We start from the raw sequence: 20303 nt of genomic DNA, 5'->3' as shown, positions 1-20303 counted from the left end.
TACATACATACATACATACATACATACATACATACATACATACATACATACATACATATATACATACATATATACAGCTGCCGGTGCGGTATGGTGGTCTGGGGTTACTCAGTGTGGTTCAGTTAGCACCAATCGTCTATAAATCTTCTGCCGCTGCCACTCTTGACCTCCAGTCCGCCTTGCTTTGCCGATTTTGTTGTTGCTGTGACATCCCACCACTGCCGACCACACCTGAAAGCCCTTCACAAGCTCAAATTTTAGATGAGCAATATAAGAAGACTTTTCATGAACTTCTGTCTTCTGGTGTCGGTGCTTCTTCCTCCGCCCGCTTATTGGCTGCAACTAGGTATGTTAGTTGTGGTTGGTTAAGGTCGTGGCCCAACACTTCCGTAGGCACCAGACTCGATGACGAGTCTGTTAGATTTGCCGTTGGTTTCAGACTTGGCCTAAGTATACAAAATAAATATCTGTGTCGTTGCGGCGCGGAGGCGGACGAATTTGGTCATCATGGTTTGGTTTGCCGTTTAGGTGGAGGCCGTCAACTTCGTCATTCAGCTTTGAATGATTACATTTGCCGGTTTTTTTCTAAAGCTTCTATTCCTGTTTTGAAGGAACCATCTGGCATTTCAGTGCAAGATGGCAAGCGACCAGATGGTTGTACTCTTACTCCCTGGAGAGCCGGTAAATGTTTGGCTTGGGATGTTACGGTTCCTGGTACCTTGGCCGAGCGCTACGTTCACCTTACCAGCAAAAAATGTGGTTTGGCTGCATCAGGGCATCGGACGAAAAAATTAAAAAAATATGAACACGCCCTGCCTTCCTTAGAGTTTTTGCCAATATGTATCGAGGTCCTTGGACCCATGGACCCCAATACTTCAAAATTTATTAAAACATTGTGTAAAATGATTGGTGTTCGGTCAGGTGACAACAGAGAGTTCTTTTTTGCAATAAACCAAATCTCGTGTTTGTTGTAGCGATTTCTGCGGGTTTGTGTGTCGGAAAATATTAATTTAAACGCGGACGTGTGAGACTAACGATACATTAAAGTGTTAACCCTTTTAATCAGATGTTTGACTGTTTGGTGTCATTCATCACGATTTGGTTTTAACATACATACATACATACATACATACATACATACATACATACATACATACATACATACATACATACATACATACATACATACATACATACATACATACATACATACATACATACATACATACATACATACATACATACATACATACATACATACATACATACATACATACATACACACATACATACACACACACACATATATAAATATATATATACATATATTCATACATATATACATACATACATACATACATACATACATACATACATACATACATACATACATACATACATACATACATGGGTGTATGAAAAATGAAAATTATGTCATGGGATGGTTGTAATCGATACATTTGTGGATATTTTTGTTGCAGATGTTTCTGAGATGTTGAGTGTTGCCTGTTGAAATTTGATTGTGACGTCATAGTAGATAAGTCGGTTGATGTGGTGTCGTGATATCTCGCTTGTACGTGTTTTAATACGTGTGGTGTATGCACGTGAAGTTGTATGTGATGTAACACGTTTGTTTGTAATTTCAGACAGCATACATATGTTGTGGTGAGTTTTTTCAGAGATTTCGGAATTTAAAGTGTTGTAATGTATAGCTTGTCTCATTTTAGGCATATGCATTTTGTTTTGCTCTTCATCCATTTGTTTTTCTTTATTTCTTTACTACTTCTTTCTTCTCTTTTTTTCTTCTCTTTTTCTTTTCTCTCTCTTTTTCTCTCTCTCTCTTTCTTTTTACCATTTTCAAACTATTTTTTTTTTATCAATTTTTTTAAATATTAATTTTCTCTCTTTCTATCTATCTATAACATGCTATCTCTCATTTTTATCTTTTTATACACACACACAGACACACGCGTACACACGCGCACACACAGAGAGACACTTACACGCACACACACAGACACGCACACAGACACACCCTCAGACACACACACACACACATACACGCACATAGACACACAGTCATTCAAATTATTTTGAGCAAAATTTTTGAAAAAATTTGTTAGATGTTATTATTAATAATGCAAATTTATATTAAATTGAATTGGTGACATTAAATCATAGTTTTGTTGATGAAGATGACGTCATTATTAATATTATTATTATTACCGTTCCTCTTGTTGTAATTGATACTACTTTTTCCATGTTGTTTATATGTTGCTGATGTTGTTTGTGCTGTCTTTACAGATATTTTTGTTGCTGTTAATGTTGCTGCTGCTGTTGTTGTTGTTGTTGTTGTTGTTGATAGTCTCCTTGAGGTAAGCATGAGATGGATGTTGTGGACATATAGACATTTGGGAGTGATCGCTTGGTAATTACTGTTACTACTACTACTATACTACTCTATACTACTACTACTACTACTACTACTACTACTACTACTACTACTACTACTACTACTACTACTACTACTACTACTACTACTAATACTAATACTACTACTACTACTACTACTACTAATACTACTACTACTTTTACTTTTTTACTACTACTACTACTACCACTACTCCTATTATTATTATTATTATACTACTACCTATTACTACTTATAATAACTAATAGAGTTGTTGTAGCAGCAGAAGTAGTACAGTCAGTAAAAGCAGGCTTATCTGAAGTAAAAGAAGCAGTAGTATTAGTAGTTAGGTAGTGGTTGAATTAAAAATAATAGTGGCCGAAATAGTAGTGGTTGTAGTATTACTACTAGCAGTGGTACTAGTAGCGTCGTGTCGTTAAACTATCTAGGTCTAACTCATCAATTTCTTACGCTTCACCAATCCTAACATTCGTCCTGTATTTTGTATTTCTTACATTTAAAAACAAGACGTATAATCCTATCTCTCACTGATATAATCATCCAGTACATGTCTAATTGGTTTGTGCTCATTTGAAATAAACATTAGCCGCTAATTAAAAAACTTATTTCAATTTCCTTTTCCCGGTTTTAATTAATTGGCGAGAGTTTCTTATTGAGCGTTGACCCGCGAACGTCTGCAAAGCAAGCAGTTGCTGGTTCAACTGATTGAATGCACTTTCGAAAAAAATATTCAATTCAATCGAGCTTTTCATTGGGGAATATTTGATTAAGATATGATAAGATAGATCGCCATGTTACTTTCTCTCTTTCTTTCTCTCTCTCTCCCTCTCTCTCTCTTCTTTTAGTGTTCCTCTTTGCACTTCTTCCATAATTACATTGCAGTCTGCCATTTCTTCACGGTAAGCACATTACATTTATTTGTAAAAAAAATAACACACGATGGTGTAATGGCAAAGGCACCTGACATTAGCGATGCAGAAACTGGATTCGAATACAAAAAGATTCCACACGCAACATGCAATCTTCGAAAAACACGGATTCACGCTTATGCACGTGCACTGTTTCTATGTTGTCGGTGCTTATGCGAAATACTTGTGACAGAATTTTTTCAAATACATTTTTTTTCCAAAACGTTTTGTAGCAGCAATTTACGATTGGAGAGAGATTTTTAATTTGCTCCGGAATCAGAATATTTTGGTTGAAATTCAAAAAAGGCTGTCTCCAATAAGACTAAAATAACTTTTGGGTTTGCATTTTTTAAAATCATATTTATCAAAAATTTAAATTATGAATCATCACCAACAGCTATTGGGCAACTTAAAATTTTGAAAATGTTTCAAAGAGACCAATGTAAATAAACTAGCACGAAGTGTGAATTAATTCAGCAGAAGCAAAAAACAATCTCATCACGACATCAACAACGACAACCAAAACAACACTTCAAACAGAGCCTTTCAACAACAACAAAAAACAACAACATTCAATGTTGAACTGAGGCTTAAAGTGAATTATTAATATGACTGGAAAGATTTAAATACTTCGAAAGAACATTCCAGCTCTTTCATCTAGCCCTCACATCAAGGAAATATCATTACTAATTCAATAACATTTTTTCATTATTATTATTATTTTTATTGTTTATTTGTCTTTTAATATGTTTATTTATTTATATATTCATTAATTATTTATTTGTTTGAGAAAAGTTGAAAAACAGAGAAAAGAACATTTAAGAACATTCTATTTGAAGTAAACCGGAAACTCGCTATAACTTGTATGGTAAAACTAATGATTAAAAACAATGTAAGTGAGAATCATTGTCCAAAGTTAAAACAACGCGATAAAAAGAAGCTATCATGTGGTCACTAGATAGATGCTCAAAAACTGAGCGAACTAGACATAATTGTTCTAAGAAATGTCCGAGATATTAAATAAAAAGTAAAAATACAGAAATTTGAAAAAAAGCACTGAAAAACACTGGAAACTAAGTTTAATTACATTATATCATAACATCACAACAAAGAAATTTTTGGTTTATCATTTTCTTTATCACATTTACAAAAATTTCATAACCATCTTCGACGTCATACTAAATAAATTATTTTTTCAATCGTCACTCTACTTCTTCATCACCATCAACACCCTAACTTTCATGTACATCATCATCATCATCATCATCAATCTTATCATCATCATCATCACTACCATCATCATCATTTATAGCATCGTCATCATCAATAGCAACATCATCATCTATCTCCGTTAACAATGTAATCACAATTATCGCCACAATCGCAACAATCATTATTAATAATAATATTATTATTGTTATTGTCGTTGTTGTTGCTGTTGTTGTTGTTATTACCCTCTTTGCCAACAACATCGTCATCTTCTTCTTTATCACCATCATCACCACCATTATCAACAACTTTGTCAACGTCACTGTATCACAAAAAAATTTAAAAATTTGCTGTTGGCACCACACAATCACCACTGTAATATCACAAACGTTAAAAACAACCAGCCACCAACCACCAGCCACCAGACAGACTCTTAACAGAATGGTGGCTAAAAAATTCTAACAGTTCGTGAAATGCATGCATGAAAGAACAATTCACTTACTGGAGTTTAAATATTTCTCTACAATCTTGCCATCTCTTCGGCACTTAGAAAAAGTTACTACAAATTATTTTCAAAATAACGTACAGGTTAAAATAGTAATATTTTCAACAAAAATTTCATGAAAAATTACTTTTTTTTCAAACCCTAGGTGTGAGAGTTCATTCGGTCAGACATCTTTCAAAAAGCAGAAACATCATTTGATTTGCAACCAAGCACATGTCAACACAACAAAAACAATAAATGCGTGTGCATGCGTGCTTGTGTCTGTGTGCATGTGCGTGTTTATACAGCAGTAACAACATTGTAAATATCAGCAACATCAACAACAACACAACATCGTAATCTTAACAACAACAACTACTACTACAACATCAACAGCTACAACAACATAACAACAACAAAAACACAACATCGTAATCTTAACAACAACAACAACTACTACAACATCAACAACAACACAACAACAACAACGACAAATAACATCAATGTTACGACACTAACCTGAGATGTTAGACATCGAACTCTACACATCATGGAGTATATTGTTACTTGGTTGCTGCAACAAACCGCAACAGTCACAGCAACAATTGCTGCTACGTAACACAACAAATTTTTCAACATTTTTTCTATTTTTTTTACTGTATATAGATGAAAATTTTAATTATTATTTTATTTTTGAATAATTTCAAATAAATTGCTTTATTTCCGATATAACGTTGATAATAATTTTGTTTTACCCGGTCTTATAATTATGGTTAAAAAATTACACAAACTAGACAAAATAATGAATTAATTTATTAAAATAATTATTAAAATGGTAAGTTTCATGTTTCTCGATATATCCAATTTATTTGAAAAGTTTATTTTGTCAACTTGGTCTAATTTGTGGTCATAAAAAATCATTAAGACATTAAGGAAGAATTTGAAACATTTTTTTTCAATTTAATCTGTTAAATGTATTATAAATAAGTATAACATAGAATACACTTTTGTTTTTCTAGCGTGATGTTAAAATGTTTATCTAGAATTAGTATTTATCAGCAATTGTTTTTAAAACATATTTTTTCTTCAAAAATTCAAAGCAAATTTGAACTTAACCGTTATTAAAATAAAATAATTAATCAAATGAATTAGAATAATTAACAAATAATTAAATAATTGACTTAAATTTGGTTGTCTAAGCAAAATGGTTGAAAAAACTCCCAGAAGCCACCCCACACGCATACCTGGCACGTGTGTGTATATATTTGTTCGCCGGAAACCAACATAGGCCTTATATAGTCACTCTCACTCCAACTCTCATCATCTCTCGGCTACTCTTCTTTTTTCTCTCACTATCTCACTTACGCCTTTGTGTGTATATAGACATTGTATTGTATAATAACATCATATTGTATAATATATATATATATATATATATATATATATATATATAATTATTTATTTTTATAAAAACTAATTAATTAATTTATTTATTTCTTTATTCGTTTATTTGTTATTTATTTAATTAGGAAATTTATGTAGTTATTTAGTTATTTTATTCATTTATCATGACCTGACTAACGACATCGTCTTTCTAAAATAGTTTCTAAATAATTTTGCTTTGAATTCATTCTTAGAGAGTTCTGCTTCCGGCATTTAAAAAAAATAATTGGACAAATATTTTAACATAGTTGTACATGTACACACGCACTTGCACACATATTTTTACACACGCACGCACATAAACACACGTGCACGCACATACAAATACTTACACACAAACACACACACAAACACACACACAGTCATAACTAACAAATATCACACACACACACAGACAAACAAACAAACAAGCATAACCATACACGCACACATCTGGCTGTCAAACTGAAATGTGACCTTCAAAATGACCTTTTATTATAATTACTTACGTTTTATCGTGACTAATTGCTCTCGGCAACCACAGTAATCAATCATTATCATTATCGTGATGATGACAATGATAATGATGATGATGAAGAAGAAGATGATGATGATGATGATAACAATGGTAATATGACGTCATATGATGATGATGATGATGATGATGATGATGATGATGATGATGATGATGATGATGATGATGATGATGATGATGATGAAAATGAAGATGACGATCATATATTTATTTTCCAGTACTTTTTAGTGAGTAACATTGCTGGCTTCCAGATATCTAATAACTTCACCAACCTAATCCCTCCTATCTGAGGAATTCTTTGAATTTGTGAGATTTACTTTTAAGCAGCGTGTGGGCGATGGACGAAAAAATCTGACTCCAACTCCGACTCCCAACTCTGGGTTCCGAATTCCAGAAAAATTTTCAACTTTTGTATAATAATTTTATCTTATTATCACTGCTTAATAAAAAATACTTTAAACAAACATTTAAAATCAGTTAATGTAATTTTTTTCACAGTAAAATTACTCTATTTTTGTGTTTTGCAGAACACTGGAAGAAATTATGTGATTATATTCACATTCTTACCATTTTTTTTCAGTATTGTTAAAGATGTTTGCTTATCACAACATATATATCTATTCTCCAAACACGACAAATAATTTTTGAAAATTGTCAACGTTTAAACTTTGAATCATGTACAAAAATTATTCGTTTGAGCTGACTGATACTAATTCGAATTTATTCAATGTATTGGGTCTTCAGATGTTACCAGATGAATGTGTCAGTTAAAAAATATTTTGAAAAATTTCATTAATTCAATCAATCATTAAAAACCTATTATAAAAAAAATTTCTTGCAATGAAAATAAATGCAAAGTAATAAAACTACAGTGACAACATTGACACGTCAGACAACTCAAGCACAACAACCACACTATCAGCTACTACAACTACTACTGAAACGTCAACAGCAGCAGCAACCACCATAGCGACAACAACAACAACAGCCAAACGAGAACTTCTCGCTTGGGTGGCCATCTGAAATAAACAAAAAAAAATCCCTAATACAATGGAATGAAAAGGTTGAATGTTTCATGTATGTATGTGTCTATATTGTATGTATGTATGTATGTATGTATGTATGTATGTATGTATGTATGTATGTATGTATGTATGTATGTATGTATGTATGTATGTATGTATGTATGTATGTATGTATGTATGTATGTATGTATGTATGTATGTATGTATGTATGTATGTATGTATGTATGTATGTATGTATGTATGTATGTATGTATGTATGTATGTATGTATGTATGTATATATGTATGTATGTATGTATGTATGAATATATGTATATATATATTTATATGTGTGTGTGTGTGTGTGTGTATGTATGTGTGTATGTGTGTTTGCATGTTTGTATGTATAAATCTATGTAGGTATATACCTATACATATATATATATATATATATATATATATATATACATACATATATATATATATACATACAAACAAACAAACATAAATACATACATACATACATACAAACAAACATAAATACATACATACACATGCATGAGAAAGCACGTGATTTGCAAAACAATAGATGAAAGAAACAATTATTTTATTGGCTCATCCCACAATGCGGGCAGATGATGATGATGATGATGATGAGGTTTATTATCAATATTATTACTCATAGTAGTATTAGTGGTAGTAGTAGCAGTAGTAGTAGTAGTAGGAGTAGTAGTAGTAGGAGTAGTAGTAGTAGTTTTTTTGAATGTGATAATGTATACGAGGGATTTGATGTTGTTGACGATGATAATGACTTAGTGACGTGCACAGTAATCTAATATGACGTCATATGGATGATGATGACGTCGTTCGAATGATTAAAATGGCAAATCTATAGTCACGAGCTCTTGCTTTCGAAGTCATCATAAATGGTTGTCCTGTTTGGAAATAATACGTTCCGAGGGAACAGCTCATTCGTTAAATAAGATATGAATGATTTTCAGGATCTTTGTTGTCGGAAAAATTCAAATTTAAACCTTTTTTGGGTTTTTTGTTTATGAAAGGATTGAAAATTTTAAGATTCAATTGTGTTGAACGTCAATATATTAGAAATTCATTCAAGCCATTTAAGGTATATGGTGCGCATTGGTTTGCACTGTACAATTTAAATATTTGCATTCAACAAATTATTTAATATCAATATTTTATGTCACTTTATTTATTTATTGATTAGAAAAAAAACATTCATAACATATTTAAACTATTAAATCTGCAGTTCATGTTAAAATGTGGTAATGCGTATGTTGGTAGATACCTGTAAATTGGCTCTACAAACTTAAGATGCTTATGAAAGGAGATAAACTTGTTTGAATTTTTATTGATAAAGCAAACGTCATAAGTTGTCGAAGAATTATTTTGAAATAATCCGAACAATTTTTGTGGGACAGTTTTATATGAAGCATTTTCCAATCAAAATCTTCAAAAAAAAACATTTAAAATCCGATCTATCGTCTAGTAGATTCTTGAAAATTTTCTAACACGGATGGCGTCATATGAAATTAAGGCCTTAATGTTAGTCCAAAAACATCAACTTCATCAATATTTTTCATTGGCTGTGAATTGTCTTAGCAATATTAAATATACAAAAGATGATACAGTAAAAGTCCTCTAGAGCGGGACCCTAAAGAACGGACAGATAAGAGTAACGGACAGTATTGCTTGGCACGGAACCGTTTTGCATGTTAAATAGACCCTAAAGAACGGACATTTTAAAGGAACGAACTACGGACAGGGTTTTAAGTACAAATTGACTTTTATGTCTTAAGGAGCGGACAATTTATAACAAAAACACATGGAATATTTGATAAAATGCGCCGTCTAATTTGAATATTTGTATTTATTCTATTCTATGGAATACGCTAAAGAAACTTTGATAATCTTTGGTTATTTAAAAAAATTAAATGATGGAGTTAGCATACGAAAAATTGCTGAAGAATTTGGTTGCGGAAATACAGATGTGCAGCTAATTGAAGCTGATCCTACCATAACCAGCCTTTTGGGTTCTGTTACTTGGGAGAATTTTGTAACCATGGATAACAATGATGACTCAATCCATAGCCCACAAAGTTCTGAAAATCATGAACAAATTGAAGTCCAAGATGATGAAGAGGAAGAAGAGGCTCCAGTCCAAGAAGTTTCTACAAAGATGGCATTACAATGTGCCAGGAAGCTAACTTCCTATTCGATACATATAGGCAATAGAGAATTGTTACAATTTTCTGAGAACATTGAAAATATTTTAGAAATTGAATTGTTAAAAACAAAATGTTTTGGCAAACAGACAACTATGAATGATTTTCTTCCATAACAATGTTAAAAACGTGTTGTTTTATTTTAATTTTTTATGTAGTATATCAAAAAAGATTTTGATGTTGAGTCTTGAGGAGAGGACAGTTAAGAGGAGAGGACAGTTTGGTCATTCCCCAATGGTGTCCTCTCTAGAGGACTTTTACTGTATTTATTTTTCAATGTGCAGGTTGTTTCACGTGACTCATGTCTTGTCTATTAAATTATATACATGAAACATGTTTGGAAGTTTGTGCATGATGTCGTTTGAATTAAGTAAACATCATCTCTTCATAAATTGGTGTAATCATGTGAAACCGGCAGATAATCAGGAAGTTGTGAGAAAAATTACCTCATCTCAAGGTTGATGGGATCAGATGCGTGTTATAGCTGGCAGTCAGAAGGTGGCTGAGATCACGTAAAGGATACACACACATGGATATAAATGATACAAATAGATGTAGATGATACAAATAGATTAAAATGATACATATAGATGTAGATGATGCATATGGATTGAAATGATACAATTAGATATTGATGATATAAATGGATTGAAAGGATACAAATAGATTTAAAGGATACATATGGATTGAAATGATACAATTAGATATTGATTGAATTGATACAAATAGATGTAGATGACATAAATGGATTGAAATGATACAAATAAATATAGATGATACAGATTTATTGAAATTATATAAATACAAAAATATTATTCAGGGTCTTGTTGCAAATATAATTAATTTCTAATTTAAATTCCAAGCAGTTTTTAAAAGTATTTTTTTAATGAAGGTTATTGTGACTGCAAACATAATTTGCCCCTTAAAGTAGGATTTTCTAAAAAAAAAAAAGATTAATTTTGTTTATTTTATTAAAGTTATTATACTTATCTTTAAAAATTTCAAATTGGCCACTTTTTAATTTATTAAAATGGAAATCATCGTCACCTATTATCCCCACATCTATTGCATTCACGACTTACAGCATGGCAAGTGAGAAACTCCTCGGACACTCAACTCAAATTTAGCCACAGATGTAGTCGCTTGTATGATTCATTAATTCATTTGTTGCTGAATCAGTCGCCTGTTAGCATTTTGCACGTCATTACGGAAGTATTGTTTCCCAGCCGTTCGTGCTTGCAGTGGGAAAGCCTCTCCGCAGCGAGTCATCATGCATTCCCTCTACCAATCAGAACTCAGGAACCTATGACCTCTTCATTAGACAGGTCAGCTGACAGACGTTGAATGAAAGATGAAGTAGAAAAAAAAGATGAGTGATTTAATAATTATTAAAAGGGAATTAATAAAAATATTTATAAATAAGATGGAATTGTAGAATGGAATTATGGAGTTATAAATTAAAATTTTTTATAATTTATTTTTTAAGTAAACGTTAATAAATGGACAAAAAGGTAAAAAAAACTGACAGTGAAAAATAAGATCTGGTATAAAAATGAGTCAATAATTAAAATTAAGGATTAAATAAATAATAAATGAAAATAAAAAGGATAAAAATTCAGCTAAACGAATTAGTGGACACATTTCAAAAATAAATTGAATGATTGGATTGCCGCGTAAACTCTCGCCACACGCGATGCCAGCAGGTGTTTATTGATGTTTTATTATGCAAATGCAGCAAGGTGACACTGATTCTTCAATCTTTCTTCCTTCGTCTGAGAGTTTCTGTGCATGTCGGTCTGTCTGTCTGCCTCTTGACGAAATGTCTCTGAAGTCTTTTGTTTGTTTTCTTCATCTGTTCCTACGCAGCTATGTACATTTTTAGTGAGCAGTTTTACTATGAACACCAAATTAAGACAAATTATTTGACGCTTGTAATTTAATATGTTTCATGATTCTCAAGAAATAAGTGATATAAAATTTTGTGCGGATGATGACTGTCATTATTTTTGTAAGTTATAAAACTATCTACTCTGGGTATACATTTTAGTTGATTAAGTGCTCGTTAGGGAGCGGACGCAAAAATACTTCAATTAGGAAGCATATTGAAGAAGAACTTCAAAATAATAGGACACTCTAGGCACATGTCCGTGCGCGAACACTCGACAACACGAACGAAACAACTCACACCTATGTATTTTGGCATACAACAACACAACTAAAGCGAACAACACACAAACTCGCCTCTCTATAAATAAGGCCAAATGAAACCAACGTCTTCAACGTCATTAACAACAACATCGGCAAGGAAAACAACAAGTAGGACCAACTCGTTGATTCATAACAAATTCACTTTTTAATGTAAGGCTCATCATCATTCCTCGTTCACTCTACTTTGTACAAACTCGCACATTCAAGGCCTACGTACCTCAGACAGACGCACGCGCACACACTCACAAACAAACAAACATACACACCCAGGCGCACTCACGCGCACATACACAAACATACATATGAATACCATCAAACACACACACACCCACAAACAAGTGTTTAAAAATTAACATCGCAGTTGCTGGTGATAAAGTTTTTGGGATTTGTACATAAATAAAGCGTTTAATATTTCAATGAAGTTGTTGCCAGTGGTTAAAACAAATTGACAGTTTGTGTTATCTGTTATTACGATGGATGTTGTTGTTGCTGATGTTTTGATTGGTACCGTTATTTTTGCTAGTTGTTGCTGTTGTTGTTGATGACGATGATGATACTGTTGATGACGCTATTGTTGTTATTGGTGACATTGTTGTTTTTTGTTGTTGTTGTTGATGATAACGTTGTTGTTGTTGGAAGTGTTGTTGATGACGTTATTGTTGTTGGTTGTAATGGGGAGTGAGGTGTCTTCAGATGCTCACAATGAAGTTTCTTCCTATAGTTATGTATCATTAAAGCAGGAAATGTCTTATGTTTGTGGTCATTTTAGCTGAAAAACTCAGGATTTTTTCATGGCTTATTTCCGACTTATTCTTCTTGTCTCTATTAATATAATACAATTTTATAATTAAAACTTCTTAAACGTTTTGCATCCCACATCAGCATCGTAATTGTTAGATTTTTCGTTTTGAAATTTTTAGCTCAAGTCTTGACCTAGTCTGCTTTTCACATTATTTTTGAAATAAAACCACACTAATAAATTTAATATTAGCTAGGAAACGTTCTGAAGCTTATCCTACACTACAATGTGGGTACTCTGCTGGATGGACATTTGTAACTGGAGCCATTTTTCAAAAAAAAACATGAAGCGAGTGTACAGGTCTTCTTACTAGGTAAGTTTGAATAGCGAAAAGTCATTGGTATGGTGTGATGACAGATGAAAACAGTCATTAGTTGACAATATTATTCCTGGATAAATTCATGAATAAGAATAATAAGAATATTATAACATAACCGGTGAATAATTTTCAAATTAAAACTCATTGAAACAGCTTTCAATGCGATGTGCTAAGACGTCTTTGTACAGTTCAGTGCATTTGTTGTTCGTTGTTTGCGTTTGAGTGAGAGGAAGTTCGTGTAGATGTTTTTAGATGGGAGAGTAATTGAATGTGGCTTGCTTTTTAGAAGACAGATCATTACATGCACCGCAAATGCATGCGTTCTCACGCGTTATTGTGTTCATCTTATTGTCCTCTTATTGTCATACTTTATGAGATTAATATTATTACTTGTTGTTTGTTTGTTTGTTTGCTTGTCTGCTTTGTTATTTGTTTGTTTGTCTGTTTGGTCGTTTGGTTGTTTGTTTGTTTGTTTGTTTGTTTGTTTGGTTGTTTGTTTATTTGTTTGTTTGCTTGTTTGTTTGTTTGTTTGTTTTTGTTTATCACTACCATAATTTTTTGTTTATTTGTTTTCATCTGTTTGTGTCAATAATGTTTCCTACTTGTTCGTGCCTAATCTGTTGACAGCTGTTGAGCGTTGACATTGCATGCCTGAAACAAACATTTCTATTTCCAGATGATATTTCTTCATGTTGTTGTTGTAGTAGTTGTTGTAGTTGTAGTAGTAGTTGTTGTTGTGTTGTTGTTGGGTTGCTATGTTGTTGTTGTTGTTGGGTTGCTATGTTGTTGTTGTTGCTGTTGTTTGTTGTTGTTGTTATGTTGTTACGTTGTTGCTCTTACGATGTTGTTATGTTACTGTTGTTCTGTTACTGATTATATTTCTTTTTGCTCAAAATATTTTGTTAAAAAATTTAAAAAATGTTATTTTGGTCAAAATATATTCCTCTGTTACAACAACTTGTCAACTATTTCTTCTATTTTTTTACATGTTGTAAAACAATTCAAACACTTAAGAAAATTTGAAGATAGTTTTTCATATTTGTTCGCCTTAACAATAAGGATGGCACATGAAAATGAGAACGAGTTTTATTGAATTTTCCATTGACATCAAGACTAAAATTGGTTTCAATATTAAATTCCAACAACTTTAATTTTTTTTTGGTGATTTGTAAATTTTTAAAACTTCAAAATTCTTCAATAAAACCAATCTTTTTCAGAATTAACTATTTAGCCTGAGTTACTGATTTAGCATTCGAAACTAAATTTCAGCAATAACGAAACGGTTTAGTAAATTCTTGAATAAGACTTTAAACAGTTTGAAAATAAACATAAAAATTTAAAAATCACGAAAGTTTATTTTTATTTGATGATAGAAACTTATTAAAAATGGTGGTGACGCTTCCCACTCTTTAATAAAGTAAAATATGTAGCGTCGAACCAAATCAATAAAAATGTTCGATCTTATAAAACCACAGTAAAAAAAAATTTTATAAACAAAGATGCAAATTAGAAACTCAGTCAAGAAATAATGAATTGAATAAATATAAAATGAAGCCAAAATAAGTTTTTTATGTTAACATTTTGGCAGTTCTTCGTACAAAAACCAAATCATTTTCATTAAATCATCATCACAGCATCTCAACTGCTGATTAGATAATACTTTGCATGTTGCATCAGACAATGGAGTCATTCAACGTACATAACAAGAAGCATGGAAAAAACATCTCAGTGATACATACACAAGCCGACATGTGTTAGAATCAAAAGAAATGCATAAAGTTCAATTAGATGTATTGTGCGCCATGTAAACCTCCCACACACCCAGGCCCAATACTCCCACTAATTCATTCGTCTATTCATTCATTTATTTGTTCGTTCATTTGTTCTTTCGTCATTCATTCGTTTTTTCGTTCATTCGTTCGTTCATTTGTTCGTTCGTTTGTTAGTTTATTTATTTATTTGGCCATTTGTTCACTCGTTCATATGGTTTTTTCAACTAATTTATTTATTTTTCATTCGTTTAATCAATCATAAAAATCATAAAAATTAATTAATTGATCATTGATTCATTTTTCTTGAAATAGTAAACTATTGAATTATTTGTACTTCAGTTTCATGCATGCATTTTCTTTTCTTTTATAGGAGTTTATTCTTTTAAAAATCGTTTCCTAATCATTGCTCAATTCTTATCTTATCGAAGCATTTTCCCTGAAACATCTACACGATCAATCTATCTAATCAACTGTCCATCCATCCAATCGTCCATTTATACGTTCATGGCTAAATTACTTCCTCCTGGCAATTTTCATCTTACTCACTGATCTATTTAATTTTTCTTAAAATTATGTTTTTTGCAACTGGAAACCTGTAAACGAAGTTAATTTTTTACTTTCAATATCACAATACTAACTTGTATAAGCATATTATAATTATTATTGTTATTATTGTTATTACTATTACTATTATAATTATCATCATCATCATCATTATTATTATTATCATTATCATTATTATTATTATTATTATTGTTATTGTTATTATTGCAATGAGCAGCAGAGTCTGTAAGTATCATCTAGTAGTGAGAAAACCTCGTAGAAATGCATTCTCAATAATGCATTAAGAAGGTAGTTAAGGAGCAATTTTTTTGAAACAGCACTGCCCGAGCACGCAAGAACCCTCCAGCTAACATCTCTCCTCTCCTCTCAACCTCTCATCAAACAATTTCTCCACACATTTGTTTCTCGAGTGTGTGTGTGTGTTTTAGTTTGTGAATGTGTTTTAGTTTGTACGTAGGTGGGTGTGTGTGTTTTAGTGTGTGTGTGTGTTTGTGTATGTAGGTGGGTGTGTGTTTTAGTTTGTACGTGTGTGGGTGTGCGTGTGTGTTTTAGTTTGTGTGTGTGTGTGTAAGTAGGTGTATGTTTTAGTTTGTGTGTGTGTATGTGTGTGTTTGTGTGCTGTATGTGTGTGTGTGTGGGAAAGAGAGAAAAAAGATACAGTGAAAAAAGAGAGAAAGAGAGAACCCGAGAGTAAATCTGTGAAACGTCTCGGCATTATTTCCTCCCGTGGTGAAACTGTTCCCCGCGAAATGTACGTATCATATAAAATCAATTCCTCACAAATTCTATTGCAAACTTGCCTTATACCAATTTCGTGTCAATTTTTCTGAAAATATCATCTACCACACACGAATACACTTTCTGTGGAAAGATGCAGCATTTTGTTAACGGTGACGGAGGTTAGTGCAAGGATTTGGGATCGATGAAGCGAACGAAATTTAATGGATGATGCAATAAATTACCAACACAATCATCCAGTCTAACAAACTTTGGCTGATTGTGGGCACAAAACAATTGCGCAAATTCACTGGAACAGAAAACCAAATCAAACAAAAAGTTTTAATGGCAAGTTAGCAACATCCACCGAACAATAATTGACGTCAACATTATCGACACAGATTTTGCAACTAAATAACAACAACAAAAAACCAATCGAGAAAAATAACTTAAATTTAAATATAACAAAACAACCGCGAAATAAACAAACACATCCAAAACACACAAAACAACAACACACACACGTTTCAACATAAAAACACGCACACACAAGCAGCAAAAGCAGCAAAATTTCTCAATAACAAGCAACACAACAGAACAACAATCAAACACGCAACAACTCAATGCTGCAACACAACGACACACACATTCTGCAGAACGGCAAGGCGTGATTCTCGACAGATGGCGCTCTTAAAGGTTCGTTTAACGTTTTATTTACAAATTTTCATCTCTCGTTTGGTCGTAATAACTTGCGCTGTTGAAAGGACACAAAGGATAATTTCATTTGAAATCTCCAAGTGTTTGCCTGAACAGAAAATTCGTATTTACATTTCATTAGCGTTGATCGTGCGACGTACTTATCCTTTAATTTGTTTGGTTGTTTGTTACGCTACTGATGGTTTCTTGCTTTCATTCTATATATTTATTCAATCATTATTAAAGTTTTTTGGACCGAATTTCAAGGATCAATATTTTTCAGCAGTTTTACGATTTTTAAATCTTTCTGATGGCGTAATTTTTTGTGTTGTTGCAATTGCAACCAACTGCATGCAATATGAATTCGAGAGTTATTACGAAATGTATGAAAAAAAATCGGTTAATTAATTTGCATTCTGTTTAATATTGTTCAATGCCAATCTTATTCTATTGAAAAGATGAATAAATTTTTAAAAACAATTTCATCAATATGCTCTATAGTTTTAGTGAATTTTTTGTAATTAATGGTTGTTTTGTTTTTGCTAAATTCTGATAGCAAATGTAGATTGATTGATTGATTGGTTGACTGACTGACCGACCCACCGACCGAACAACCGACCGACCGACCGACTGGTTGATTGGTTTTAAGTTCAGCTTTGATTACATGAGCTTGAGTATTTGCATGTGCAATGAAATTACAGTACCTTGCATCATATGTACTATTTTGCTATTTTTTATTGAATTTGTTTACAATAATTAGAGAAATAATTGGAAATTAATAAATTTTCATGACAACAGCTGTCTAATCACTACAGATTTGCGTTCCGGCCGATTTGATTGTTAATTCCTAATACCGTCGTTTTCAAAATTGGATTATTTTTAAAAAAATATTCGATGCACTAACTCCCACATGTCAGAAGTGAAACTGAACTGAGAAACTTACTGAAACGCGGTGAAATTCGGGATCTGAGTGCTTCTGTATTTCCTCATTAATTTTAGCCAAATTTTTATTAGAAATTTGTTTTCAATTATTTAAAAAAATAAAATAGATAATGAAAATTTCCTAAAACCAAATTCCAACATTGCGAATTTCTCAACAAAATTCAGATACGAACGCAGACTTCTATTAATCAAAAATCTAAACGTTCCTCGTCAAGTTTGTCAGTACGACATAAAAAATATTTCAAAATATTTGGATGTTTTTCTAACAAGAGTGTCGTCAGCAGTTTGCAAAACGTTTCAAGGACAGCTTCAGGAAAAAAATATTTTGCTTTGGTTGCTTCAAAAGCACACAGCAGAAATTTTATGAAATGAAGGAAGCACAACACAATGGCACGTAACACGCACTAAATGAAACACAATGATATGTACACAGAGGGAATGAAACAAAATACGTAGGCTTACATTCTAACATTTGACGTATGTGAACATTTCTGAAATTGCCTACCAACCATTAACACGCAGACTTCAATTGGTTGAATATTTACAGAGGTGCTTGTCCGAACAAAATTATGCATGCACGTACAAATGAGTCGATCGTTAATTTTATATACTGCAAAATTATTTGAAAGAAATTCGAGAGTTAATTGATGCGCCAGACCTAATTCTTAGCAGAAAGCTGATAATCCTTGCATCATTTCACCAAAATTTAATTCAGTTGCGACAGAAAACGTCGGGAAAATAAAAAAGTTAGTGAACCACTTTGAGGAATGAATTTAACAAGCATTGTGGAAATTTTGAGTTCGTTGCGAAAAAGGAAATGTATTTAGCATGTAACTAACAGAATTAACGAAATTAATTTCCACTCTCGATTTTCACCATAAGCTTATCTCTTTCTCAGACATGTATTTATTAATTCTTAAAGTGATCAAAGTTTTATAAGAATTGCACTGAGATCAGTGATTCTAATTAATTCTCCATTGTTGATAAACATGCACGTACGTTCTTTCCGATTTCCATTTAATCCTAGCAAGATTTTCTATTGCACGAAGCCCCAACCAACCCCAATGTTCTGATACTAACGGGTTGAGAAAAATGTATCATAAGATTTTCATCTGACCGCATTAAGCGAAACTTCAAGTTTTTTATCGCAATTAAGAACTGAAAAAAGCTTAACCACATTTAAAGAAATAATTTTGAAAAGTAGTATCCCAAGTAGAATAGAATTGAGGTAATAAAAAAAGTTAAGAAATAGTTACTATCTTTGTCTTCAAGTTAGTAAATCACTTTTAGTGAGTAGTAAAGTTAGCACATCACTGCCCAATTGAAGTCACCAGTAAATGACAAAAGGGCCAGTCATTTAAGGCGATAAAACACAATGCGGACCAACATTCCTATACATTCTTTTCAATATGGACGGCAGCTGATTTCGTCATAAAAACTAACAAATTGAAAACATTACAACCATTTTTTCATGATAATGAGATGCCACAAAGATTAATTAATTTAGTATGAAATAAATTCAAAATTAGGTGTTTTAATATCATCGCACGGGCAATTAATGAAGAATCACAAAAACAGCAGTTGTGAATTTTTATTTAAAAACACTTCAATTCATGATAATCTATTTAACTTGCAGGAATATAAGATGTCCCTATCTTAGGTTCGAAGATGTTATACAATATGGAGGAGGAAATACGATATTTTTAAGCTCAAAATGATATCCATCCTATCAATGGCCCGGCCTGGCGGTAAACAAATTTATTCATCAACAGCAATCAAGGAACCATCCGTAAAAACGTCTTCCTATAGGTGGGCTCGCTGAGATAAAATAAAATGGCGGATGTGAAAAATTAGGGATATCACATCAGGATTTGGTTGGCAATCCTGCACTTAATATAAACATTTGGACACACACACACACACACACACACACATAAATATACACATATATTTATATATACATAAATATAGATATTATATATATATATATATATATGTGTGTGTGTGTGCATACGTTTGCAGCATGTTTTATGGATGGTTCTGC

At 32.2% G+C, this 20303-nt stretch overlaps 2 protein-coding genes across 2 annotated transcripts; both read left to right on the top strand.

Moving 5' to 3' along the window:
• Positions 1–9899: 9899 nt before the first annotated feature.
• On the top strand, positions 9900–10358 carry HELRODRAFT_183390 (hypothetical protein; the record flags this gene model as incomplete). Its single annotated transcript, XM_009012422.1, has 1 exon — positions 9900–10358. One exon carries the CDS (start codon positions 9900–9902, stop codon positions 10356–10358), a length of 459 nt encoding a protein of 152 aa, XP_009010670.1.
• Positions 10359–16775: 6417 nt separating this feature from the next.
• HELRODRAFT_183389 (hypothetical protein) lies at positions 16776–19977 on the top strand (the record flags this gene model as incomplete). The annotated part of the gene is made up of 5 exons (XM_009012421.1): positions 16776–16803; positions 17178–17317; positions 18425–18473; positions 18975–19005; positions 19896–19977. The coding sequence occupies 5 exons, from the start codon at positions 16776–16778 to the stop codon at positions 19975–19977; spliced, it is 330 nt and encodes a 109-aa protein (XP_009010669.1).
• Between the last annotated feature and the right edge of the window lie 326 nt (positions 19978–20303).

The sequence above is a fragment of the Helobdella robusta genome (assembly GCF_000326865.2).
Source record: "Helobdella robusta unplaced genomic scaffold HELROscaffold_106, whole genome shotgun sequence".
NCBI classification, from domain to species: Eukaryota; Metazoa; Annelida; class Clitellata; order Rhynchobdellida; family Glossiphoniidae; genus Helobdella; species Helobdella robusta.
This window is presented reverse-complemented; position numbering and strand designations above follow the sequence as displayed.